At 39.8% G+C, this 28,000-nt stretch overlaps 2 protein-coding genes across 6 annotated transcripts; both read right to left on the bottom strand.

The window, feature by feature from the left end:
• On the bottom strand, window positions 1-15,624 carry brd2b (bromodomain containing 2b). Of its 4 annotated transcripts, none has more exons than XM_055013620.1 (12): window positions 15,481-15,624; window positions 10,123-10,411; window positions 9,278-9,415; window positions 8,158-8,302; window positions 7,865-8,028; window positions 7,066-7,563; window positions 6,713-6,841; window positions 6,087-6,320; window positions 5,718-5,971; window positions 5,240-5,556; window positions 2,730-2,858; window positions 1-1,660 (listed from the first exon to the last, which is right to left on the bottom strand). In XM_055013620.1, exons 1-12 carry the CDS (start codon window positions 15,570-15,572, stop codon window positions 1,530-1,532), a joined length of 2,520 nt encoding a protein of 839 aa, XP_054869595.1. In that variant the 5' UTR covers window positions 15,573-15,624; the 3' UTR covers window positions 1-1,529. The 4 variants fall into 4 exon arrangements, with proteins under 4 accessions (XP_054869595.1, XP_023140210.3, XP_023140211.3 ...); XM_023284442.3 differs by having other exon boundaries at window positions 6,075-6,320; window positions 15,481-15,623; XM_023284443.3 differs by having other exon boundaries at window positions 6,075-6,320; window positions 7,865-8,025; window positions 15,481-15,622.
• A 768-nt stretch (window positions 15,625-16,392) lies between these two features.
• tap1 (transporter 1, ATP-binding cassette, sub-family B (MDR/TAP)) lies at window positions 16,393-26,198 on the bottom strand. Of its 2 annotated transcripts, none has more exons than XM_023284441.3 (13): window positions 26,065-26,198; window positions 23,828-24,160; window positions 23,351-23,546; window positions 22,891-23,005; window positions 22,256-22,386; window positions 21,945-22,150; window positions 21,619-21,816; window positions 20,726-20,854; window positions 20,459-20,653; window positions 20,197-20,370; window positions 18,628-18,787; window positions 18,341-18,477; window positions 16,393-17,828 (listed from the first exon to the last, which is right to left on the bottom strand). In XM_023284441.3, the coding sequence occupies exons 2-13, from the start codon at window positions 24,146-24,148 to the stop codon at window positions 17,589-17,591; spliced, it is 2,202 nt and encodes a 733-aa protein (XP_023140209.1). In that variant the 5' UTR covers window positions 24,149-24,160; window positions 26,065-26,198; the 3' UTR covers window positions 16,393-17,588. The 2 variants fall into 2 exon arrangements, with proteins under 2 accessions (XP_023140209.1, XP_023140208.1); XM_023284440.3 differs by lacking the exon at window positions 26,065-26,198 and adding an exon at window positions 25,810-25,983.
• Window positions 26,199-28,000: the final 1,802 nt, after the last annotated feature.

Raw genomic sequence — 28,000 nt, 5'->3', positions numbered from 1 at the left:
TTTGTTCTACAGAAGAGAATATTTTAATAAACACAGCTGTCAAATGAGCAGGATGCTTCTGAGAGGCAGCGACCTGCTTAGCCAGAAGCAGCAATGCTCGTGTGAACGCTCTTCAGGAAACAACTAAGACAGTTAACTGGAATGAAAGATAACATGTAAAAAAAAAAAAAAAAAAAGAAACAAAGGAGCTGAAAAGAACAGCAGAAACACAACAGTTTGTGCAACAGCAAATACAGCTGAAATATATACAAGCGTATCTTTCACTGAACATTCAACAGCTTCAACTAATGCGTCCACTATGAGGACTCCTATCGCTTTACAGGAAATTTGTAATTTTTCACCTTCAGTTTGTTCCTGTAAGTGCCGAGCAGCCAAAAGGTTTCTTCTAGAAACCTTCACTGAGTTTTCAAGTGTTATACGTGTCTTCGAGAATGCAATGCTTCAGATATTCAGGAGATTAATGTGGAAATTAGCAACCTGCACAATAATCTGATAACATTCAGCAGCCTGTGTTCAGATCAGAAGTAGATGGACGTAACGGAGAACAACATCAAAGCAGGTTTGAGTAGATCTGAAAATACTGAAGACAGTATTTCCATTAGTGTTTATAGGATGAGTCAGTCTTAAGTGGCTGGTGGGCTTTGAGGGGAACAGTGCAGCCACAAAATCAGTACGAACTGAACAAATATGGACCTAAACTGCTAAACTTTGTAATTACAGTGTGGTAAACTGTTACTCTGCGCTATAAACCCAAGTGTTTTCAAGAACTACAGGCTCTAAAACAGACTGCAGAAAATTGAGAAGAAGAAATTGTGTAAACATAACAGCAGTGATCAAGAGCTGAAACTGTAACCAACTTCAGATATTGACCTGAATATGGAAAATACCATATTTTCATATATCCTGTGAACATGAGAAGGAATCTTTGCTCTCCGAAACAACACTGGATTACTCCAGTTATCACCAACAATCAGGATCATTAAGGCTGAGTTTAGGGGTTCGTCTAAAATTAAGTGTGGCAGAAGGCCAGATGTTAGAAAAGCAAGGCTTGTGACCGAAAAGGTTGCTGGTTCAAATTCCAGTAACGTCTGAGGAAATGTGGGTGAAGAAAACAAATAACACGCTTCCATTCCTTCACCAGAGGACACAGCTTAAGGCCAGCCAAAGCAGACTTGGAGTAAGGCCCGTCTTTCCACATCCTTTTTTTATTACTCCACTTCCCTCTTTGGGGGATCACCATAAAAATCTTCTTTATAAAAGAAACATAAATTTGTACAACTATTTACAAAGGGAGGGAAGGGGAAACCAAGGCATTTAGTGTTTGGGTTCTACGATTATCCACGGAGACGTTTCTTCACGTCCCTCAGTCCCCCACATTCAATATTATAGGAGTTCACGTGGAGTGTTTTTTTTTTTTGCCGCGGTGTTTAATATCTCAGCCAACTACTGTTTCAGGGTTTGATGTGTCCTGGGCCAGCCCAAGTCCCTGAGTTATTAGTATTTTGCCTCTTGGCCTTTAGCTAACAATCTCAACTGGAGTCTGAATCACTGGTGTCTGAGGAAGAGGATGAGGAGGAGGAGGAAGAGGAGTCTGAGCTGGAGCTGCTGCCGCTGAGACGTGAGGGCTGGGCGTGAGTCTCCACAGCGCTGGGCTTCTCCACTGAGGAGAAAGAGGAGCAAGGAATAGGAAATTAAATCAGTTTTATGGTTAAACCTGGTGGAGGCAGAAGGGAAAGAGAGTTACAGCTTTTCTCAGTTGCTTTGGCACAATTGCCCAAATACTGTAGTTCTGAATCCCAACGTATTTCTTGTTGCTATTACAGTTCAAATTCTCCTTCTACAAGCATTTCAGTAATGGACAATATGAGCTACTGTTATTGATTCAACCGTTTGCTAATACTCTGTAAACTGATTATTTATCATGATTATTTATTAATTTTAGGAACAAAATGCTTTCACATTGAAGCCAAGAGAACACTGCTTTCACGTTGTCACATCTTTGCTTTAAAATGAGACTCAAAATAGCTTTAACCTAAACTGAGTGCATGTCCTAAAAGTAAACTATAAATAACGCTGAATCCAAAATCGACAGCTGATTATCAATAGACTCAATTTACAATGTACCAATGTTCCATAAACGCCTCGCATGCAGGTTGCACTAGATGCTGAGATGCCTCTAACCTCCCCACTCAATTGCAGGAGTGCAACAACTTGGAGAGGTGTGTGACCAAAAACTGGGTTGAAAAGAGTGAAATGTGTTCTAATGTCTGATTTCCATGTGATTTCACGTCATTATTGCAATTAAACACAGTTCATGTAATTGTAGGAGACCAAATTTGTAGTTAATATTCAATTAATTGTGTAGGCCTGGTTCAACATCACCATGGTAACTCATCTGTTTAGCACTTCAATTATAAATATTTCCTTTGGGATTTTTTTTTGCAAAAAAATTCAATATCCGATGACAAATAATTCTACATATTCACTTTGACTCTGTCCCCTTACACATACACACACACAAGTGGAAAACTATAAACGCAATGTTACTATACTACTTCCTCTTCCAACAAAACAGCTTTAGACACACCGGTAGCTTCAACTATGATCAGCTAGCAGCTTTAACAGCATTACTTCCTAGACTGTGGTGTCGCCCACTTTGACATTGTTATACTACACAAAAAATGAAGAAATTATTTTTGCATACCGAGGATGATGATGTGTGGGCTCACCTTTAGGTTTCGTAGGTTTCTTGACTGAGTTGAGCTGTCCACTGACATCTTGCAGCCTCCTCTCCAGCTCCCTTCTCTTCTCCAGAGTCAGTTCTTCTTTAGATTTGCCAATACTGCCTTTCTTTGCAGCTGCAATTGAAAAGAGAACAGAAAGGTTGTTACAGACCTGGGGTCCATATAGTAATGCAGTGATTGTGTATTGGTTTAGATGAGTTAGTGTTAGGAGTATTTATGAGAACAGAGTGACCTTGGAACATCAGGTCATTCTCGTTGGTCTTCCGAATGATATGTGGTCAATAAAAAATCTGTCATGGACGCAACCATGTGATTTACAGTTCCATTTACAGTACATTAGATTCATCACATATAACAACTGTAGTTAGCAGAATTCTTGAATGGCTCGGTCTCCAAGTTAATTTCTGTGCCCCTTCTTCAAAAGGAAAAAACAACTATATATCTCACTAAATAATCATTAATCACAACTAGCTGGTAACAGGAATAAATTGTATTGTGTAATTGTAACATGTCGCAGGCAAAGTCTTCAGTTGTAAAAGTTTTTTTGTCACATAACCTACAGTGAACAAACCTTCATGACACGTCATTGATAGAATGCTTGTCATGTCCCTGCATCGGCTTTCAGGAGCTTTTTCAGAAGTGTTTATTTCAAGAGGAAAACTACCCCTTCAGTAACTTGGACACACAGAGGGGAAGAGATGAATAAAATATGTGAGTGCACTACCAAAGTCTTGCTCACAAACTGCTTGAGAAAACTAAATTACATGCCTGTCAGTTTGTGTAATTCCCTGTTACATCTTTATTTTTTAAGTCTGTTCAATCAGAGAATATTGTCATAAGGGCAGAACTGTTATTGCTTACAGGATGGCTTGCCTGGGCTCAGTGTTTCCGTACATGCGGCACAAAAACTGCACAAATCAAGATGTTTGCTGTCACTGCTGCTTCTGCTTGAAAACTGGACTATGCGCTGTATTTTACCCCTCTGTAATGAGGTACACTCTACCCCCAAAAGTTGGCGGATGGCATGCTGCACGTTGAAAAAATTCTGCTCTCAAAAATATCAATAGCAGTGTTTGAATATATTTGGCAAACAAATTTAAAGAACGCTATGGAAATGTAGCAGAAAAAAGGGGAATTAAAGTGAATTAACTAGAAATCATGGTGTTATCAGACAATGGCAAGTTATTCCAACTTAAATCATCAGGCTTTATCCTCACTAGGGTCATGGGGGGCTGGTGTCTATCCCAGCTGATTTAGCTCACATTTACACCTACAGACAATTCAGAATCACCAATAAACCTCAGCATGTATTTGGATCGTGGAAGGAACCCGGAGAAACCGGTAAAAGCCCACGCATGCACAGGAAGAACATACAGACTCCACATAGAAAGATCCCAGGTTGGGACACAAGCCGGGGATCTTCTAGCTATGAGGCAATGGTGCTAACCACCGAGCCACTGTGCAGCCCATCATAAACCATGGATATTTCAAATGGTAACTGTACAATTCTAGATGGATACACCAAGTACTTTACAGGGTAATTTTTGAGAAAATTGCTCTTGAACACACCTTCAGCAGGTTTTTCTACATATTGACAAGTCAGGCCATATTTGGATGACAATATTTTATGTACTATTAAATGTAAGAGCCTAACATTTTCCCTTTGCTCATTATCCCATTGACTCAGAATTTGAAATATTGGACAAATGGATCTAATTGTCTCTGATTTTGTGTGAGGTGAAATATGAAAAAAATGCAGTCATTATGGAAAGTCTTATCTTTGAGCAAACACTAACAAAAAACATTATTAATGCAGAAGTCAATCAGTGATATTTCCTGAAACATATGCAGCTGTCACAATAATGGGAAAAAACTGCTGAAAGTGGGTTGATGGGCAATATTTTTTTTAAAAAGTGTAATCTCAGAAAACATTTGATATATAATATAAAATGTCACCATTATCTTTATAGATATCCATCTTTTATACTCTAAAAAACTCAGTCAAATTAGAGATGGTCAAGCAGAAATTATTCTAAAAATGATGATTTGAGACTGCATGACCCTGGGGGTGTAGGCTACATTACACATAGCTGTGAACAAAGAGCAGAAGAAGCTATAAACAAAGCCAGCTGTTTGCCAACCACTAAAAAACATACAGAAGGGAGAACAAACTAAACTCTGATTATCTATGTGAGGAAAAATGGAGACTTCAAGTCTTCAGAAATTGTTTTCGATTCGTAAAGTTTTAATTATTCTTTCATGTCAGCTGGTTTGGGCTATGTTCAAAAGTCACTTTAAGCAAACATTAAAAAAATGTTTTTGTGAAAATATGGACTTTTTCTCAAATCTTGCTGTTTCAATGAATATTTTCTAATGGGATACTTCAAAGTGCACATGAAAATATGAACATAATGACAGCAACAAGTTGCCAATTAGCACAAAATGACATACAAGACATTGCTGAACAAAAAAATATTTGTTTGGTGGCTGTTCACCTTGTTCACCGTAAGGTTTGCGGGGCTTCTTTCTCAGACATGTCATGACGTAGCGCTCCAGTTCTTTCAACGTGGATGGCTTCAGAGTTTCAAAGTCAATCTCAATCTCCTCTGGGTTAGTGTCCCTTAACGAGGGCTCCCTCGACTGGATGATGTGGACCACACGACCCAGCTTCTCACCCGGTAACTTGTTGATGTCCAGGCTAAGCTGCCGCTTCTCATCATATGACATGGGCACGATCTCCTCCTCTTCCTCTGAGTCGTAGTGTGGTAGCATGGTAGGAGCCGGTGGAGGGTAGAAAGGTTTCTTTGCAGCCCTGAAAGATCAAATGGAAGACAATCTTTACTAGCTGCATGCCATTCTAAATACAAAGTGATGTTTGTTTTACTCTATACAGTTGTGAACCCTTCAAATGAAAGTGAGGAGGAGATCAGTTTATATGGAAAGTTCAAAGGTGGCTGCTCTTTTACTACTAACTTGCTGTTCTTGTTACTCTTCTTCCCCTGGCTTTTCTTTGCCTGGGAGCCACCAGTTTTGGTAGATTTGCTCTTCAACATCTTGCCAGGCATCTTCCATTCCTCAGAGCCTGCTCTGCTTCTGCTACCTCGACTCCGCTTCTCCAGCTTCTTCTTTTTCTTCTTCTCCTTTTTATCCTTCTTCTCCTTCTTTTTCTTGGGCTTGACGATGGGGCCTTGGGAGAGGGCAGCCAGCTGCTCGTGTACGGCTCGGAGCTGTGAGAAATTTAAGTTTTAATTGTTTTTTTTTTTTTGTCTCCACACCAAGGTTGTTGTTAATACAGAAACTTGGATAAATTAGTAGCACTGGAGGTCTTACTTGTGTGCACACCTGGTCCTGTAACTCAGCCAAGCGATGAGCTCGCTCTTCCTCGCTGTCTGAGCTGGGGCTACTCTCACTCTCCTCACTCTCGCTGCTGGGCTCGCTCTCGGAGGTGGAGGAAGATGAAGAGGAGGAGGAAGAAGAAGAGGATGAAGAGGATGTTGGGTGCCCACTCATGGACATGGATGTGTGTTCCATGTGTGGCTCGTCTGGCATCTTCGCAAAACGGAACTCAAACACATCCTGAGACAAAAAAGTCCATATTAAAGAGTACGAAAGTAGGAATGGGAACAAAAGATAACAATTATTGTTGAAAATACTTTTCTTCACCCTCTAAAAAAAAAAAAAGAAAAAGGTTTGAGGTTCAAAGTTATCAGAGCCAGAGTGTAAAAACATGAAGACTGGTCAGATTGTAAACTTTCTGACCGTGTTTGAATCAATCATATGTGGCATGCTGTTTCACCAATAAAATTAACCTAATCTAAGCTTACAATTGTGATATTTCATCAAAATAGTTTTATTCTACAGATCCCAGTTAAACATTTGTCAATAAACTGCTTCTACTAGATCCTGTGAAAAACTAAAAAGTCTGCTCAATCTGATTGTTCAAGTATGAGTTAAACAGCTAAGCTCACCTGCAGCTTCCGTGCCATCCCCACAACATCATGATCAGGTGGATTGTACTTGTAGCAGTTGGAGAACATCAGTCTGACATCGCTGGCAAACAGCTGAGCGTCCCTGTACTCACGACAGTCCATCTTTCTCTGATGGAAGGTAGGGAAAGGTAAATTTTAGACTGTAGTATAGATTTTTTTCACCAATCTTATTAGAACATTACAATGTAATATTTTATTCTCTCAAAACTCTGGCCCCAATGCATATGTCTATGCCTGTCACCTCAGCATGGTAGCATTTTGCAATAAGATGACATTATAGCTAGCACATTACTTGTCATTTCTATTTACTCTTTGCAGCAGTTACAAGTCACCTTGATAGTGCTGAGGTCCATAGGACACTTGATGATATCATGATAATCATGAAGTCCTAGAGCAGCTGCGTCCACAGGTGTGTAGAAAGGCCAGGCGTACGCAGCATGTTTCTTTGATAACATGTCCTTCAGCAGTCCACTGCAGTACCTCAGCTGTGGGCTCAGTTTGCCCTTCCTCGAGGGCTGAGACTGCACAGAATCAGGCAAGTCCTTCTTGGGGGGTTTAATGGGGCGGCCGCTGCCCACCCTGCGTCCGGTGCCAGCCATCATGGGCTGGAGCAGGACGGGACCTCCAGGGCTCCTGACCAGGCCCATCCCAGGTGGGGTCTCCAAGCTCATGCCTGCCATTGAAGAGACAGAGTGCATGGAGGTGTCATGGACTTGGCCCCCATGTCCTCCTTTCCCCAAGCCCACCATGTGTGGTGTTCCCGACATGCCGACAGTAAAACCCATGGTGGAGGGGGTGGTGGTATCTGCCTTACGTTTCACACCTTTCTTCTACAGAAGGATATCAAAAAAAAAAAGAAGTTAGCGGTCACTATGATCATCATATTGTGGCAGAAATAAACCTGTTTTTTTCTTGCAAAAGCATTGACTATATTAAACAGTATGAGGTTTATTTGCATGAAAGTTTCTGCAAGACATCTAAATGTGTCAACATTCTTATTTTTGAGGATAATATTTATTGAACTAGTAAAACCTGATGACTGCTGTTTCTTATTAATTGTTGCAGCAATATTCACTATTAAATTTCTACACACGTGAAAAATCTTCATCAGCATTGTGCTTTTGTATATACCTTAGTTGTAGGCTGCGTAGGGGGCAGGCCCATAATGTTGGCCGGAGGCAGGCTTTTGGTTAGCACCGTCTGGGGAGAGTTGGCCAGCATGGACTCCCCAGTGTCTGAGGAAGAAGGGGAGTAGGCTGACTGGGACACCGCTGGCACCTGCTGAGCCCTTGCTGCTGGCAGATACAATACATGAATGTATGCATCCAATTGTGTGGTCATAACAAAAATGCAGTCCTTTCAGTGGTAAACTGGAACAACTTTAATCAAACTCTGGAAGACCTTATCACACATTTCACACTCACTGTTGGATTTCCGACCTCTTCCCCTGCTGTTTTTGTTCCGAGGAGCTGGAGGAGGGAGCTCAACTTCTTCTTGCGGCATCTGGGCCACCTTCTGGAGAAAGATCTTCTCTAAGGACTGGGCCATCAGTACAATGTCGTCTGTCGGCTAACCACGACAAAAGTTTACAGACATTAGTGAAAAGAAGCTACGATGGTTTTAAAAGAACATTTCTTGGGATACATTTTATTTGAATTTACAATCTCACAGCACAAAACACTTATTTTATTAGTCCTTATAAATTAAAAGCAGCTTTTATTTTTAGAAGACAAAAATAACAATAACAAATTTAACAAATGTCTGAAGATTTCCCTTATTTCTGACATTTTATAAATGAAATCAAAACAAAAGTGATAAACGGATGAAAGTGATAATGAATATCATCTTCTCTTCTTCACAGCAAAGAGCACTTAAAACACCCTTACCCAAGACACTTGATACAGTCACACTTTTAAGACCGAATGAAAGATGTAGCTGCTGAATACTGATCACTATAAGCATCTCTGGCATGTGCTTGACATTGTCTTGTTTGCATGTTCAAGACAGCTGATTAGTAAAAACATTTTGCTAATAGACCTACACTAAAATTCCAGAGGAAAAACATCATGTTTCCAGATATTGTAGTCATTTGGTTTTACTTCACCAAGTCTACATTTTCATTGCCGTCTTGCTTTCCAAGTTATGCTGCACAGTAAATGCATGTCAGCACATGCTCTGTTGTTATAGGATAACAGAGCATCGGGTACAGTTTTTTGCTTGCAAAATGAACTGTTTCTCATGGGAAAAGGTTTAAAAAAGTCCTCCTCTCTTGCAATGATCCTGGGCCTATATGGGGATAATGAATGAAAAAGTTACAAAGTCAGAAAGAGGTCTTCTGTTTTGCAACATTTTTCACAAAACATGCCTGTTTTATTTACTCCTAAACTGGTTAGCTGGAAAGCTGCAGACACTTATTGTATTAAATGTAATAGCAGTAGTGCCATCTGCTTAGATGAGAGCAAGGCACAATTAAAAAGAAACCAAAGAAAAACAGGATGAATTTAAAAAAAAAAACAAAAAAACACATTTTACCTTTTAACCTACCTTGTTGTAAATGTAGCAGTTGGTGAACATTGTGTTGAAGTCCTGTATACACTCACTTGCACTGCGATAGAAATTGTTTTCCAAACGCTTCTTGATAGTCCCCATGTCCATGGGTTGCTTGATAATTTTATGATAATCCTGACAAACAGACAGAATGAAAGGCAAAGTTTCTCTATTTAATAATTTATGCATAGTTCACTAAAAACAAACCAATCCAAAAGACAGCTTGTGAAAGTGTGATTATCTTTTCCAATGTGGTTAAAAACTGGTCAACTGTAAGATGCAGTACTGTTTGTTAAATTATTTATTTACTGAATCTCTTTTTCTTTTGTGTTGGTTTTCTTTTTTTAATTTATTTTTTTTTCTTTCTGTTTTATTGATGGGCAGTTCGTAGTTGGGAATAACACACCACCTTACAATCTTTAATTGCAATAGCACCACCTGTTATTCTCTATCCTTGTTCGTCCTGTTCGTCCTGTCCAGTCTTTGTTTCCCCCACACATCACTGAGGTGTAGCACTGCCCTCCCTGGCTCATAATAGGGAATTTTAATAAAGAATATCTGCTTAGCTTTCAGGGAGGGCCGGTGATGGTCACACACATGCACTAAATATTAAAATATTTGGCTGCAAGACTAAAATATGCATCAATCTCTTACAATGTTGACACCTCTTTTGTGGAGTTAAACAATGAGAACAAATGCAGACAAAAAAAAAAAATGTACATGCAATAGGGGATCTTTTCTTCAACATCTCAGTCTTCCACCATCAGGATTTGCAGAAAAATAGAGAGAATTCATCAAAATGAAAGCGAAAATCTCTGTAAAAGCACTAGTGTTCAACCCACCGGTAGGTTAAGCCTGTAGGCATCCACAGGCTCGTGGAAAGGCCATGCAAAGTGGTGCCTCCACAGACACTTTATGAGGGTCTTCTGGAGGTACTGCAGCTGGTTGGTCATGCGACCCGCCCGGTTAGGGTCCTTCACTGGTGGCTGTGGAGGGGCAGGGGGGCCCTGGGGCATCGTGAGTGGCAGAGAGGGGCTCTCAAAGTCCTCGTACAGCAGGGAGGGCTTGCGAATGCGTTTGCCCGAGCTGCTGTGTTGGTCCATCATGCCACTGGACAACCCAACCAGAGAGCTACAGTCAATGAGATGGTAAGACGAGAGGAGGGAAAGAGGTAAGAGCAAAGATTAGGGATGTATGACATTGGATTTGTACTTATATCTGATACACAGACATTTTCCAACTCATTTTGGCTGATTGCTGATTTATGCACATATTTTTTCCACCTATTTGCAGAGAACATCGGGTCTGGAATTAACATATTATTATGCCTGTTCTTATCGTGATTTCCACTCTAGCGTGGGAAGACATAAAACACAATGCTTTTGAAATGTACACATTCACTGGGCAAAATAAGGAAATCTAAAATATACCACAATTATTTTTCCTCTGCCAATGTGCACCCTCACATAGGGGACTATTAATCAGTGTTAACGTATTAACCTGTCAATGTTCATTTTGGGCTGGTGCTACTATCTCATTTTAAAACCTTCATCGCCTGATACTGATGACATGCCCATATCATTGTTCATCCCTGGGAAAGATTTTTATTCTAGAGGAATGATAAGCAGAACGATGCACTTGGACTGCAGAAAGAGAGTTGTTGCTTCACAATAAAAGTGGTCAGAAAAAAATAAAAACAACATGCCATTATATATGAAAAAACACTAATAACAGAAGAGAAGAGTGAACATTTTTTATGTGGCAATACAACGACACCCAAAGGCCAGAGGGAATCGTCTAAGTTGCCCACTAGTAAAGGAAGTGGTTCTTTCTTAATTAACTGTGCTGCATGACCTTTGGCCCACCATTATGGATACAACAAATGATTCACTGATCTGCCATCGATTCAACAGAACACATGCACTCATGGGAAATCCGTTAATGTCAAAGGTTCAGCCTATACATGCTTCATTCACATAACCACATGACCAGTAGAACTTTTGCTCTGCCCTCCCTGTCAGCTAACCATCATCTAGGAAACTAGGATTCTATCAATAGGCTGCTACTTTTAGCGCCATCATGGGAACCACCATTTCATGGTCCTCACCAGCTAATAAACATTTACTTATAGTAAGGCTGGGTGATAAAATCCCAGTGTGATGTATTATTGTATTTAACTCCTCATAAATAAGGAAAAAAGCTTTTTGACCTGTGGCTCATAAGTCTATTACTAATCATGGGAAACATGCTCAGATTTAGCTCTAAATCCAGGCCTGTAACTGAAAGTTAAAGTGAATATGCTTCACATCCTTATTAGATTTAAAAATGAATCACTGACTGGTAAGCTCATGTTTTTGTCACTCACCATACTAAGAAGCTTTGATAATAAAAGTTGCAGTCCCTTATCTAAAAAGCTGCATTGTAATTTGACATTTGTTGAGCTGTGTTAATTTCATTATAGTTTGGGGTATTTTTGTTAGAACTTGTAATAAGACTGACAAACTGCAAGGCTACACAAGGCTGTTGCAATACCACAACAAAATGTTAGCAGCCAATTAAGGATTAAAGTACCGTACATGTACTTATTAGGTACAACAACCAGTAGATAAAACTAATGTAGTACAATAAAGCCTACTTTCACAAAGGTTATAAAGTCGGTGGTTTTTAAACAGTTTTAGACAGGTTCTGCTTAAGTTTAAAGTTATTTTGGAGGAACTGCTTAAAGATATAATACCGGATAATAACCCTCATGTTAGAATTCATTGCAAATTCTTTATATTAGACATGTACTTAGCTTGGTAAAGATCAAATGGTTAACTATAGTCCTGGAAAGAAACGTCACAATCACATAAAAAACACACGTATAGAAAGGATAAATACTTTGCCATTAGGTTAAAATCTGTTTCTTTTTCTCTATAAAAATGTGTGTCCTTTGGTTTTTTCACATACACGACTAAGGACACTCCAACTAATGCCCTTGACTGAGGCACATTGGTTGGTTCTGTAGCTTCCCTCTACTTCACAGTGAGCATTACAAAAGGGAAAACTGACAAACTTCCCCAAAGGCCTTAAGAGAGTTCAGCAAAATAAGACCAAAGACTTTGCATATCTCAACATGCTTTACAAGTTAGATGATCTTCAGTTTTGGTTGCTGTTCAACAAGACACGCCACTTCAAGATGATCAGTCCATGTAGACAGATGACGCCATCATCCCTCTGTCACCTCCCTCTTAGCAAAGCACATGAACCAGATTTAGAAGAAGTTAAATCTCACCCTAGTTTGGGACACATGCACCTGCCCCACTGACACACAAATCACGGCAAAGCCTGTGAGCTGATTTTCTACATCAATCAGAACCCCGCCAACACAAAGAAAGACTAAATAGTATTAGCGTTGAGAATAACGGGAGTCATTGTGCAGTGAATACAGTCAAATTAAAAATAATCAGTCAAATGTATCTGAGGCCAACTTATTTGAGTTTTCTTGAGAATTTCTGAATCAACTGAAATAATAACAATACGAAGAAATGCCTGGTTGCTATAATTACACCCCTATAGGACAAAAAATATGTCCTTTGATCATTTGTAGCTTTTTCTGAAATTATCTACTTCAAATTTATACTTGTCAACACAATGACTAATTGTCGCAACTAATACCATGACAACAAAGCTAAGGGCCAAATGCCAGTAATTAAAATGTCAGGAAAGTAGTGTTTGCTTACTCTACTTATACAGAATGACTGGCTTACCCATGGTCTGCTAAAGTGAAAAGGTTGAAAAATTAAACAGTGACAACTGGAAAGTGCGAACTGAAACAATTCAACTAGTAAATCACATCGGCTGTTATTTCGGATATATGATGTGCAGCTACTAAATAATGAGATGAAAGCTGTAATTCAATTTGACTGAATTCAAGTGGATTGAAACATTCAGTGATTGTTTATCTACGTTATGTTTACGAGGTTTAGACATGTACACTGTGGTTTGACTAATACCAGCCCAGACTCATTATTTAATAGTCACACCTCCCTTTCTGGCATGTCTGACCCAAGGTTTAAACTGTTGTGTCAGTGATTTTACAAATTCATGCATCTTCCCTCTGTGACAGTCACATTTTTAATACTGTTTCATGCTCTGTCATTTGCTCTGAAACTACTACACAGTGAATACCGAAAATTATACTGCAAATCAAACTGCAGTAACTGTCAGAACTGTCAACCCTATGTAGAAATGCCTTTTCATTATAATTACGCACATGTACAACAAATCATGTCTTTTGGTCATGTGTATTTTTGGTTAAACCTAACTAGGTAATGTTTTCCACTTGTGTCAAACCAGTTACTATCTGTGGGATCTGTTTAATATTAGGTTTAGACTTGATCATGATGGAAAAATGGAAGAAAAAGCAAACTTAACTTACTTTATGGTTCAGAATGACCGTTTTGCTGCAAGTTTGCCATGGTAATAAATAATAAGACTTTATTTCAAGTATGGAGTTATGACTGTCTAGATTACATGCATTAAATCATAAAATAAAAACAACGCTAAAATATAGGGGACAACATCAGAGCATAATTTCGATACTTAGAGGCTAACTGAGTCCTAGTGCCTTTATTTGTTGTTAACTTGTAAACAGGTACTGCTCCTTTTGACTAATTTGCTATTTAAACCAGCAGTGAATCGAGGTCCGTTTGTCCAAAAATGACACCAGTCCTCACACAGCAACACCTTGAAACCGTCTTCATCATTTACTCGTAACAGTGAAAGAACGACCGTCGGATTTACACTCCAGCAGCTGGTGATCGCGTGGTTTGGACGCCCCGCCCTCACTGTTTGTAAACACCACTTCACAATGACAGAAGCGATTAACACACACCTATTTTTTTTTTTGTCAGATAAATGCACAAAATCTGTATTTGCCGGTACAGGTTTAAAAAGAAACAAACAACCAACGTGCCAGTCGATTCTAGCCGTTCTGCCACAGCATACAGGTGTTTGTTCACCAGCACAGGAGATGGGAGATGGAAGCTAAGCTAGCAAGCGTCACCGGTCTGCAACAATGCCAAACAAACCTATGGGGGATACTAACTTGCGGGTTAGCTAATGCTGTTTGTGGATACTAGACACATAATTGATGCCTAGTTACTTAGTTACATGAGGGTCGACGTTAGCGTTGCCAGGGTGTCTGAGCGATGAATGACCCGGCAGACAGAAAGCCGGCGGGGAGCAGCCGGCGGACCGAGCCGGTGGGGCTGCAGCTGTCATTTGCCTGCTGACTCTCGGCTAAAAGCTGCAAAAGAGGGCGGGGGGTTCATGCAACGAGCGTACAAATGTAGCGATCTCTTATTCAAAGTTGAGGAATTAAAACGGAGATAATAGTGTGCTGCGAGAGCTAGCTAAACCCGTCTGTGTCATATAAGCCCCCGTTGGCTGGGAAGCTAGCGTTGTTATAGGGAGGCTAACGCTTAACAGAAGCGCAACAACAAGATGACATTTAACGTTAGCCCGTTTTCATGGTCGCCGCAAAGCCGTTTAAATGTCCTCAGTTTGATGTAGAGCACTGCGGACATTACCTGTCGTGAGGCGGGTTGACGGCCGCTTCCATCGGGCTGAGGGCGGAGTGTTATCACGGTCCAATTTTTCACCAGCTGTTGACGCTGCACTTCCACCGAATGAACTCCGCAATGAAATGGCGCCTAAACGTTTCCGCTTGTCGCTATATAAACCTGTCACGTGGCAGTGGCTCGTATTTCCTGTGACGTTGGCGCTTATCCTGAGATCCTATTCGTTGTAAACAGGTGTCCGTCAAACAGGGCGCACGCCCAGTAGTCCAGGTCTGTACATGTTGTACTCAGAGTACATGCGTGATTCTGACGCTCTATTACAATGGTAGCGCCCGTCGCACTGCGTTAAATGCTATTATTTTACAGTTAAGCACCACAGTAATCATGATTACAACTCTACTTGGCATCACCACAGATCAGGACATATTAGAATCAGATTTAATGTCAGGTAGATTTTCACTGACGAGGAATTTGACTCTTTTGGTGCTAAACAGTAAACACTGACGCATGGAACATTTTAAAGAAAGATCTAAGAATTTTAAAAGCATAGCAAGTGTTTCAGATTAATTTACATTAAGTCTTTCAAGCCAAATAAACAGCAAGTGTAGCAGATGCAATGCATTCTAAGATAAATACCAACAGAGAAGAGCAGAGAAGATCATCGGGACCCCGCTTCCATCCATCCAGGATGTTGCACACAAGCGCTGTCTCAGCAGAGCTCGCAACATTATTAAAGACTCCACACACACCGACCATGGTCTGTTCTCCCTGCTCCCCTCTGGGAGGAGGTTCTGCAGCATCACAACGAGAACAACCAGGTTCTGTAACAGTTTCATCCCCCAAGCCATCAGACTCTTGAACTCACAATAATCCTTCTGGGCAGGGGCACCCGTAGTCACTGTGAAAACATAACTGCTGCTACTTTTTATATAGTTATTTTTTTACACGTATATATTGGAATTTTTTTTTAGTTTTTTTCTGTTTTTGTATTTATCAGTCCAATGGCGAGCCTGTTGCATCGGAATTTCAGTCATAATGTGCACCAACTAGTGTATGTTCTGGTTGACAATTAAGTGGCTATTCTAACAGTGAATGACTTTACTTTGTATATAGTACTTTGATAACTTGACCACTTTACTTTGTATATAGTAGTTTATTTTTTAAGAGTATTTTTTAATCTATATTTATTCTTATTCGCACTGCTACTAATTGTCATCTTCTTCCATACAAATTTTGTTGTGCTTCTGCACAATGACAATAAAGTCTCTTTGTGTCCCAAAATGTGCAAGTTATTATTGTGCAAGATTACATAGTATGTAACGTGAACAACTTGAAATGTACAAATGATAACAATAATCCCATTTACAAAGCTATGCACCATGGTCTTCACTGCTCACACTTTATATTGTTTTGCAATCCCATTAAAAGAGGATTACCAACATTTTCTGCAGTAACATACAATAAAAACAAAACATGTAATTAACCAGACCACAGAGTAGACCTGTCTAAAAGCTACTGCAAAGCTGAAAATCCCAAAGGCAAGGCAAGTCTGATGGGAAATATTTATTCTTACTGAAAGCTAACAGGTTGAAACAAAAGTTTTAAAAAATCACTAATAAAGCAGCAAGTATAGAAAAACAAGAATTTGACCAATGTGAAAAATACATACAGTACATTCAGAACTTTTAGACACTCTTAGTCTTTCATACTGTTATATGATTGCAATGGGAAAAAGCTAATATCCAGTGGATTGATGTCCTCTACGTCTACATTTGCAAAGTGTGTGAAGCAATAGCCTGGGTGATCATAAACTTTCCTTAAAAGAGTCACACCTACTCGGTTATAGAAGCTGCCCAGTTGGACCTATGGTTGGATGATATGATTATAGCTACCATGAGACAATATAAATATGTCCACATCACGGACTTTGCCACACAGTTAAGAGGACTGTGCTTTTACGTTTAATACTGCACCTTTGCATGTATTGGAACATTGTGAAAAAAAACGTTTTGATCAATAAGCTGGACAGCACCATGGAGTGACAGATTCTTATGGTTTTTGTGATGAAGAAATCATTATTCCAGTCTAGTTGTTTATAAATAAACATTTGCTTGATTGGTAATGCAGTGGTTAGTAGTCGCCTCACTGCTGGCCAGCTCGGCTTCTGTGGAGTTTGCATGTTCTCTCCCTCACCCCTTGTCAGCTGGGATAGGCTCCAGCCCCCTGCTACCCTCCATAGAATAAAGTGGTTATAGGTAATGGATGAATAAATGGATGCTCTTGATTGATTTTGACAAGAAATTGTACTACACTGTGACAGATGAAGGATGTTTTTTGGACCAGTCTTCATGAAGAGTTTATGGTGGTTGCTGACTGAAAGGTAGTTTTTTTCCCTGGAGTTCTAAAGTAGGTGCAGCGTCAACCTACTTTCAAGGTGCAATAGTACTAATCAGTCAAACACTAGCAAGATAGGAGTCAACCGATCCATTCTTTTTTAAAATAAAACATAAATAAAGGTATTTCAACAAAGTTTTGTTGTAGCTCGTGCAACCCACATCGATCTACTTGAATCCTAAAAATAGACAACTGGTGTCAGCTCTGACAAAAACATATTGGTTGACTTCTACAGCAAACACTTGCAGTATAAAGTATGATCTCACATTAAAGTTGTTCTTTATAATACAAGTGTAGCCTGAGTTTTGACCCTAAAACCCTTCCTGTCACTGGACTGCTGCTTATACGTGTCATTGTATATCATTCCCCTCCTCCTCTTTGTTGCGTTGAAAGCTCATATTCTGCTTGTCCACCAGTTCAGCATAGAGCCCGTCTTTCTTCATCAGCTCATCATGGCTGCCCTCCTCCACTACCATCCCATTATTGAGGACAACGATGTGATTGGCCTTCTCTGCAGCACTCATCTTGTTGGGTATCAACAGCACGGAGCAGTTTTCTGCAGCAGTTTCCTTCAACAAAGCCTGGTAGACCTGTCAGGTACAATCATGACTTAGTGTTACATGAAGAAACTGTAAAGACTGACAACAAACACACAAGGATACTGCGGATGTTTCTGAAAGGCTGTGACTTCACACTTTTTACTGGATATAATAGCTAGTTACAGTTTGGGCACAGGTTTTCCAGGACTTCCAACTGTGTTTGGGCTCCACTGATGGGAAGCATGTTCAAATCAAAGCACCTCTAAATCAACTACTTCAATTATGACTATTTTCAATAAAAAGCTATAAGGTGTGGATGACAGAGACTCTCCTCACTCAGCCACTACTTAAAGCAAGCATTTGTTTGGCTGTTTTTTACTGGCACAAGCACAGTGAGTGACAGTTTGTGTGATCACAAATTTAGACCTGCACACAGACATCAGCAGAGGGGTCCACTCAGATCCTTGTGGCATTTGATGAAATTTATGTAATTTGTTACCTTACAGACATGCTAAGCATGAACTGGCATTGAGCGGAAAGTTGAGAGACGAAGAACTTCTTACCCGGTGTTCATTCTCTGTGTCCAAATCACTGGTGGCAGTGTCTAGGATCAGGATTTTAGGTTTCCTGATTAGAGCTCTAGCAATGGAGATGCGTTGTTTCTGCCCACCAGACACTTGGCCTCCCTTTTCCCCAGCATCTGCACAACAAGATGACCATTTATTATGTCTTCCTTTGAGAACACTAAACATCTTCTGCATAAGCAAAAACCACAAGGCAAAAGTAGTGTTTATTTCCTTCATTACTTCGCAGTGTTCACACTACAACATGCTGAGTTTGTGGGTCGAACCTGTGTCGTATCCTTTTGACAGTTCCATGATGAACTCGTGGGCACTGGCCAGTTCAGCAGCCCTGTACATCTTCTCATCAGAAATATCCTCACAGCCATATTTGATGTTCTCCCGCACAGACCGAGCAAACAGCACACAGTCCTGGCTCACCACAGCAATCTATAAGCAAACAGAAAGAAGAGGAAACATTAGAGGCTGCAGAATTGTCATGGCTGAATCTGTGTATGGTTCACAATGAGGATAACAGCAGAATGAAGCTCAGCAAAAACTCAGGATAAAATATTTGTGTGACCAGTGTGATAGTACAAGATGCATTAGGTAAGAGAAGGATATTAAACAGGCCTTTGGAGGAATCTGAGAAGAAACTTTGAACTGTGATCCGGCTACATCCACACTAAGACATTTGAATTTTAAAACAAAAATTATCTCCATCAAGAGTTTTAGCTCCATTTCAGAAATAATCTCTGTGCTAAGACACCTGAGGACACAGACACCGAAGAAAGAACAGCAATGGAGAGCAGGAGGACCAGAGATTTTCCCCAGTTACACAACAGCTGTTAGCAGAGACAGAAAGGTCAGTAATGCCTGTAATTCTTCATCCATGTTAAATTTACCACTGATCATTAAAGCTGAAAATTTTGTTTTCTTCCAATTACAAGATAGGAGTATGACCAATCTGAGAACAAACATAGTGACAGCAAGGCCTAATCAAAAAATAAACACCAGTGTTCACTGCCAAAAGTCAAAGCTTCTGCCCATCCAGACAAAAAATGCAATCCCAGAATGTATAAACCAAAAGGGGTGTGTAGGGTTTAAAAAGGTCTCAATTTCAGGTGTGTTAAAATGCAGGAGTAGTGTGGATTCAAAGTGTAAATGCAGAATTTCTGCATTTTAAAATGAAGACATATTAGTGTGGATGTAGCCACTTTTATTTGTTTTGGGGCAACTTTATGAAAAAGACCTTGTCTGTGATTTTTTTTTGTAAACTTCTCTGTCACTAGTGGCCAAAATCAGCCTTGAAGGTGCACCGTGGAGTTATGTTTACTTTTAGTGTGCATCTCTGTGGTGTAACAAACATGTTGAATGCATTTCCCTGGTAGCTTGCAGACCTCTTCACCACTTCAGCAGGGGTTTTGCTACAATTTGTGGCTCTTTAAAGCTGCCAAGTGCTGACCTACAAATTTTAGAGTTATGAAAAAGGTGACAGGATACAAAACTAAAGCCCACATCCCCTCACTGCAGGATGCTTTAATCGGAACTATGACAATTCTAATACTACAATTCCATTTTGCCCAGTTACCATCATTCTGTCCCTGCTACAATTCGTTCTGAATAACTGTGTATTAAAGTGATAGGTATATATGACGTGAAGTTTTAAAAAAATATTTCTACTTCTCCTTCTTCTATGTAATGTAACTGTCAGTGGAATATTGTGAACCTCACATCAGAATGTGTATTGCCCACATGCTCAACTGTCCTCGCAAGTATGTACAAAAAGAAAAGGACCCAGTTATGAAACTAATGTCCCACATCATCGTTGCTGGATCAACTTTCTAGTGACTCCCCACCTTGTCATGTAGGTACTGGTCTTTGTAGCTCTGCAGTGGTTGTCCATCCAGTAGGATCTCCCCTGACTGTGGTTGGTAAAACCTCTCCAGTAGTTTGACACAGGTGGACTTTCCTGACCTGTTAAGTCCCACAAGGGCAGTGATTTGGCCTGGCTTTACCTCCAGAGACACATCCTGGTGGAGAGGAGAATATTTAACATTACTAATTGTTCAAACATTTAATTGTGAGTATAATAAATGCACAGGAGAAAAAGAAACATACCTTAAGCACAAGATTCTTGTCATCTGTCTTTCCGGAATAGGAAAATGTAACATTTTTAAATTTAATATGTCCCTTAAGATTTTCAGGCTCCAATTTGCCATCAGGGGGTAGTTGAGGTTTCCGATCCAAATATTCAAAGATCTTCTGAGAGGCACCGATGGCTTTTTTCACTTCCGGGTAATAACGCATGACAGCCTGGGAGAGAAGTAGTAGTGAGTAAGGAGGCAAAAGACACACATGTATACTCTGGACAAAACTGTGGCTCACCTCAACAGAAGAAGCGAACTGTAGCTCGTAAAGGACGAATGACACCAAGTCGCCACTGCTGACAGCCCCCCTGGTCACAAGCGTCCCCCCATAGTACAGAATACACAGCTTCAGGGCTAAAGTGGTCATCTGGGGGCAAAAAAAACAATGGTTTGAATGGTATTTTTTTAAATTCACATCAAATTGTAAACATTCAAACAGCATTCCAAAATCATTGGTCATGATGCAGATATCGGCAGTTTTAAGTGAATTTCTCAAGTAATGAGCTCTAATCTGCATGTCTCATTTTAAAATTTGCCCAACATAAAGCATTTGAACCAGATTCTGTAAAAAACTAAAAAAATCTGTGTTCTTCAGTGCAGCTGAGAAGCCATTACTGACTCAGTTGGGACAAACAGTCAGGTGATAAAAATTCAGAGATGACGTGAACTGCAGGCTGCATTTACACAGAGTAGAGACGATTATGAAAACATATTCAAATATTGTAAAATATCTAAAGCATGTTGAGTCACTATTTTTTCATAGATAAACTGTGTACATATGGATTCCTTTATTTATTTTCCAATTTTTGTAATTTAAATAAATGTAACATTTTTTTCTTTTCTTTATGACTTATTGCAATACATTTTTGTAATAAAACATTTTTCAGTTTTCTCTACTTCTAGTTATGGTTGTATTGTTTTCACAGAGGTGCAGGAGCAAATAAAAATGCCCAGAAAAATCTTGGGGTTCAGACAGGTACAATTAAAATTCCTGACTGTATTTCATTTTCTGTATCTATTTTCTTTACATTTTCAAGCTGTAAAAATTGACATGGTGGTGGGGGATACACACATCTTCAGGCTTTGAAATGCCTTGTCAGTAACCTGCAGGCAGGTCAGTAGTCAACTCACACTGTTAGCCCAAGTCGAAGCTGCATAGGCCGCTGACTCCTTTTTATTTAGGGCGTAGGTGTCCTCCATCTGCCGTCTGTACCTCTCTGTCTCACCATCCTCATTGGCAAAACTCCTCACTGTCTTCATGTTGGAAAAGGTCTCTGTGGCCACCTGGTTGGCCTTAGCCAACGACTCCTGAACCTTTACAGCAATAGTCTGAAACATGAATGAAAACAAGTCAATTCGATGCAGCATTTTCTAGAAATAACAAACACCTTTGATTTGTTCCTTAATGAAACTGATCTGATGTGATTCAAAGTGGATTTTTTCTTGTAGAGTATCACCTGGTGGAAGTGTCCAGTGAGTTTAGGTATGACCCAGATGATCGGCAGACCCATGCAAGTGAGCAGCGTCATTTTCCAAGACTGCCTCACCATGAAAAACACGAGGAAGCCAAACCGTGCTGTGTACCACATCAGAAGACTTAGTTTCTCACTCAGCGCCTCGCTCATATCGTTGGTATCCGTGGTAATGCGGGACACGAGTTCACCTGAGACAAGAGCTGTGCATTAGCCTCCACAAATTCTCAAACAAATGACTGGGTAGCTAAATGAAAACATACACTATACACATGTGGGGTGTGTACATAATTTACCAGTTTTAGCAGCATCAAAGAAAGCAATCTCCTGCTTCAGCACAGCCTGGAAGACGGCTCCCTGCACTGCGGTGTGTATGAGGCTCATGGTGACATTGTACATGAGGTCACACACAAACTCAAGCACAGCACTGCAGCACACAACAGAGAACATATTAATACTATAAATCACACAAGCATAATGTTACACAACCACTTGTACTCCGAACTTTGAAGCTCTTCATAATAAGCTACTGTCAAGACTCATTTGTAGACATTTGCTAAAAAGAAATCATTGTCCAAATTCCTTCTCCAGGGATGAATGATTTGTTTGTGGTGATATCTGAATAATTTGAAATTCTGTGTAAATACATCCATGACTGTGCTTAGCTTTGTTTAAATACGTTTGCCATGTTCATATAAAGATACTTAAAAGGAGCAAGTGTTGCAGGGGGAACTGGGAGCAGTTTAATGTTGCACAAAGACATTATTTGAATGAGGATGGCAGCCACATTTAAATACGGTACAATTTTTTTTTTTACTATTTAAGCGCACAATCTCTTAAGTTTTTAATTACATTACTCTTTGCTAGTAAAAGGAGAAAGTACGTCAAGACTCGTGACGAGAGTTTGGAGCACCCAAATAAGGGACGTTACCTGACAACAGTCATTAGCGTCATCATTGTGATGGCCTCCGTGAACGCATCAGGCGCTTCTTCATTTTGGATCCAGTCAGCCACACGACCAGTATACTGAGGCATAGCCATCTCACCTGAGGAGATAATGTTATCACACATTGATCTTTGCAAAAGTAAACAATGACTTTGATAGCCCACAGACTCAGTGGACTATGACTGAACTTATTGACCTATGACTGTGACTTATTTGCCTACTAGCATGATGTCATTTTCTTAATATTAGAACCGTTCGCAGCTTCATCAAATACCACAGTTGAACCACTAAGATGAAATTAAGCTGTACTTGTTTCTAAAATTGTTAAAACTAACAACTTTGGGAGTGAAGATAATAACAGAGCAAAAACTGCTGGATGTAACTGTTGAAACACTGCAGTTGCATGACAACACTATTCAGACCTAAAAGGTATTGTCTTACGTACCATAAGACGAGAGAAACACTAGAACCAGCACAGCAACAAAACGCCCAACATAAGGCCGCATGTACCCTAAAAGTCTCTTCAGAGGGGTACTAGTGTCCACTTCAGGCTTCTGGGATGGCGTCCTCGTCAGCCAAGATGACACATACCGACTCCAGTACAGCCAGGCCACTACTGTCACCACATAACCCTGTAACACCTGCAGGACAAGCAACACACCCATGAAACATATCCTTTATATATGAGGTACATTATATGAAATAAATCCCTTTGTGCTTCAGGTGTCTCTGGTTGAGCAAAACGCATTACCTAATCACATACTACTGTTTTCAGCTTCACCATGATTGCATTTGCATGCAAAACTTTTAGATGATGCACTGGAAGCACATGAATTAAAAAATGCGGTTTGTGTTTCATCCTGGACCTGCATCTGTCACCCCCTAATATGAATAAAAATATGTTAAGAAAAATGACTCTTACCCTTTCCCAGGAGTGCCACCCCCACAGTTCATCCACTGTGGACTGCCCCAGTGCCCACAGAAGAGAGATGTACACTGGGAAGTGGAGGCAAAGCACCCCTACACTCTGGAGCCCCTCGAAGCTTCTCATCCAGGGGAGGCTTCCAGGGTAGGTGAAGGCGAAGAAGATGAGGAAGGAGGCCCTGATCAGCGCTCCTCCCCACAGGGTGATGAAGGGATGTGGGAGGAGGAGAGGTGAGAACTGGGCCAGGCGGATGGCGTGCACCATGCACACATCCAGGCACATGCAGAGCAAAGAGAAGAAGTAGCTCATTTTCTGCATAATGCACAGGATCTGCGAACATAAGAAGTTCATTAGCGAAAAAGAACATCACTACCTTCAATCTTAATATGAAAATCTTCACATAGGAAGGAGCTCAAAATTCTGAATGACTCAACACACATCCTGAAACAGGAATTTGGAGTCTTGTCTTAAGCAAGAGATTTAAGATGTAAAATGAGCAGGAATTAATTTATTTAATTCCACATCAAGATATGTATGCTTTCACTGTGTTTCATACACTGTAACGACAGTATTCATCTTCAATTTTCAATATGTATACCTGTATATATCTATATGTGCATTCACCATGTCATATCTGCACATATTCATATGCAAATTCATCATGCCCTTTACACTGTCTTTGTTATATTTTTACAAAATCTATATTTTTAATCTTATTGTACTTTTGTAATTCTTGTCCTGCCTCCTTCACACCTGATCTGTCTTTAAATGCCACAATGTGTGAATTTCCTTGGGTGAGGGATCAATAAAGTTTATCTAAATGGTTTTATTACCTCTTATTTAATAGGGTCACTAGTTTGACTGTAGCTCATTCTTACTATTTAAAATGAATGTCCTTCTGATTACTTGACACACTGCTGGTAAAGCAGATCGGCTGTGTATTAACTGTGTACTATTGTCTCTGAAATCTGATTGTTTTTTTGCCTGAATTCTTTTATATATATATATATATATATATATATATATATATATATATATATATATATATAAGGACTTGAGTGAATGTGAACTATGATCAATCTCCCCCCATCTATCTATCTATCTATCTACAGACACAGATTTCTACATTTCAACAAGAACTCCAACAACGGCAGGTGTTCTTTCTTCAACATATCTAACACAGAAATGTGTTGAATGTGCCCCAAGATTGGCATGAGCTGTTCAGGTCAAGGGGTTTATACATTAATAAATGAACTAATTTATCTCTAAATATGTGCCACATGCACATTTAAAAATGTTACTTCACCAAACAAAAGACATGAAAGAGGATAGAATATTAAATCATGCCTAGTTATTTGTTTACATAATAGAGATAATATAATTGAGAAAAGCTGATCTACAGGTGTTTCATATTTGAAAGCAGTACAGAGAGCCTGAGAGCCTTATTGCTGACTATTTCATTATTTTTAAGTGTTTGACCCCCTGACCTCCCTGCTTAATCTATCTATCTATCTATCTATCTATCTATCTATCTATCTATCTATCTATCTATCTGAAAGAGAGTCAGTGTTCTATTGTTAAACACAGTGTGCACACATCACAGCACAAAATAGAAATATGTATTACTAATGGGAAGAAACAGGTAGAATAAACAGACAGAAGTCTTACAAATCTTTTCTGCTAACAGATGTATTAATGGCCTTAACTTCATACTTACAGTTGAGCCTGACAAAAAAAAAATTAGATTTTGCTTTCGCTTTGCTGCAGATGGTGTTCTGCTTTACTTTCATTTTCTCCTGCACTGCTGATTTCTTTGAAACAGCCTCACGGTGACTCCATTGCAAACTCTCACAGCACACAGAAACACGAACAAATCGGCTAAACGCTCTCATCTTCAACAATTATTATCATTAATAACCTACGCTGCTACAGTGCCGGTTAGCTAGGTTACGCTAGTATCATAAACTCGGCTTACTTACCCTATTTCCTTTCGACAAGGCAAGTTTGGTGTGACGAGGTTTGTCACAAAGCTTAATAACACTCCAAAATTGCACCGAGCGAAGCTAAAATTCTGTATTTAATACTCCCTAATCGGCAGCCCGTTTAGTCGTCGACCAAACGTGTTTTAACTGTCTCGAATGAAAGCGAAACTAACTATTTATGGTGCTGTTCGAGCGGAAAGTCCCCTGTTTATGGGTCCACAATGACGGAAGACCAAGAAAAATAACACTTACATTCCTTTAAGCAGTGCCGTATTTACTCCAACACCTTCTTTCGAAACTTCTACAAAAACAAAAATATCATTTGAACTGTATGGAGACACAGTACTGTTGCCTGATAGCAAACAAACTGTAAAACAGCGACACCAAGCGACGAGGAGATGGAACTGCAACAACTTTATGACCTCAACATCTAACCCTGTAGGGCAAAATTAGCCTCACGCACACATGTATACTTTGCACGCACATACTCAAACATGACAGTATGCAATACTGTGCATGCATACATGTATGTATATGGAGTTTTTTTTATGTGTTTGTGCAGTATGCTTGTATGCGTCCTTGATAATAGCATTGTTCCTTTGTCGAAATTTGGTTCTTTTTTGCCTTCGATACAAACTTTAAAGCACAGTTCTTCAGTCCTGCGTCATTTAGATAAGAGCTGACTCAAATCGCTCTCTCACACTTCAGTCTGCACTATCTCAAGACTTGACTACTGTAATCACACCTTTCTGGTATCAATCATAAGTCACTCTCTCACCTCCACCTGTTGCAAAATTCAGCAACTCGGTTTCTTACTGGTTCTACCATACGGCATCACATTATCCCAGTCCTGGCTTCCCTCCACAAGTACCTTGTTTATTTTAGAACTGATTTTAAGATTTTATTCATCATATGTAAAGCTCATCAAAATCTGCCTCCAAGTTTTATAATAGAGATGCTGTTCACATATGAGCCAGTTCGCAGCGTTGGATCTACAGCTGGGGCCCCAGTATTTGAAATTGTATCTGTGAGGGTTGTGTCATTTACATTTTTTTCCCATTCTAAATATTATTTAGCAAATTATTGAATACATTTGAGACAGTGATTTATATCCATTATGTCAATATCAATTGCCACAATGTATAATTTATCTATTTATTTATACTTAAGCCTGTTTTTGTCTGGCATTTATATGCAAATTGACAATAAATATATGCACTTTTACTTTTGTACAAAACAGGAGAGTTGAGGGGGAAAAAAGCTCATCCTGCACAGGCCTGCATTAGTTGCTATTTAGTTTTTTGCATGTTCATACACTGTCTGGCCAAAAAAAGAAAAAAGTTGCCACCTGGATTTATATAAGCAAATGGGTAAAAGCCTTCCATTGGATAATTACTGCAGTGATGAATACATATCAGCTGCAACAACTTATCTGACCCTAGCTAATGCAGTGAGGAGCTTCCATGGAAAGGCTGATAATCTGTCTCAGAAGGGTCAAATTGTTGGCCTGCATCAAAGAAAACAACTACGGAGATGTCTAAAACTCCTAAAATCAGGTCAAGAACCGTTATTTAAACCTGGAAGGATAGTGGAGCACCATCATCTTCGAGGAACAAACATGGTCGGTCATGTGGTGTGATGAGTCCAGATTTACCCTGTTCCAAAGTGATGGGGGCATCAGGGTAAGAAGAGAGACTGATGAAGTGATGCAAAGAATCCAAAGAATGAGGTCAGCTGACTACCTGAATATACTGAATGACCAGGTCTTTCCATCAATGGAGTTTTCCTTCCCTGATGGTATGGACATGTTCCAAGATGACGATGCCAGGATTCATGGGGCTCACATTGTGAATGAGTGGATCAGGGAGCATGAGACATCATTTTCACACATGGACTGGCCCCCACAGAGTCCAGACCTCAGTCCCATTGAGAATCTTTGGGATGTTCTGGAGAAGACTTTGTGCAGTGGTCCGACCCTCCCATCATCAATATAAGATCTTGGTGAAAAATGAATGCATCTCTGGACAGAAATAGATGCTGTGACATTGCAGAAGCTTATTGAAATGATGCCGCAGCGAATGAGTACCATACTCAAAGCTGAAGGCGGTCCAACAAAATATTAGAATGTGCAACTTTTTTTTTTGGCCTGGCAGTGTATGTGAAATTCATTAAAAAACAAAAACATGCA

The sequence above is a fragment of the Amphiprion ocellaris genome, chromosome 9 (assembly GCF_022539595.1).
Source record: "Amphiprion ocellaris isolate individual 3 ecotype Okinawa chromosome 9, ASM2253959v1, whole genome shotgun sequence".
NCBI classification, from domain to species: Eukaryota; Metazoa; Chordata; class Actinopteri; family Pomacentridae; genus Amphiprion; species Amphiprion ocellaris.
Note: the sequence above shows the minus strand (reverse complement) of the source record. Positions and strands in the feature narration are given on the sequence as shown.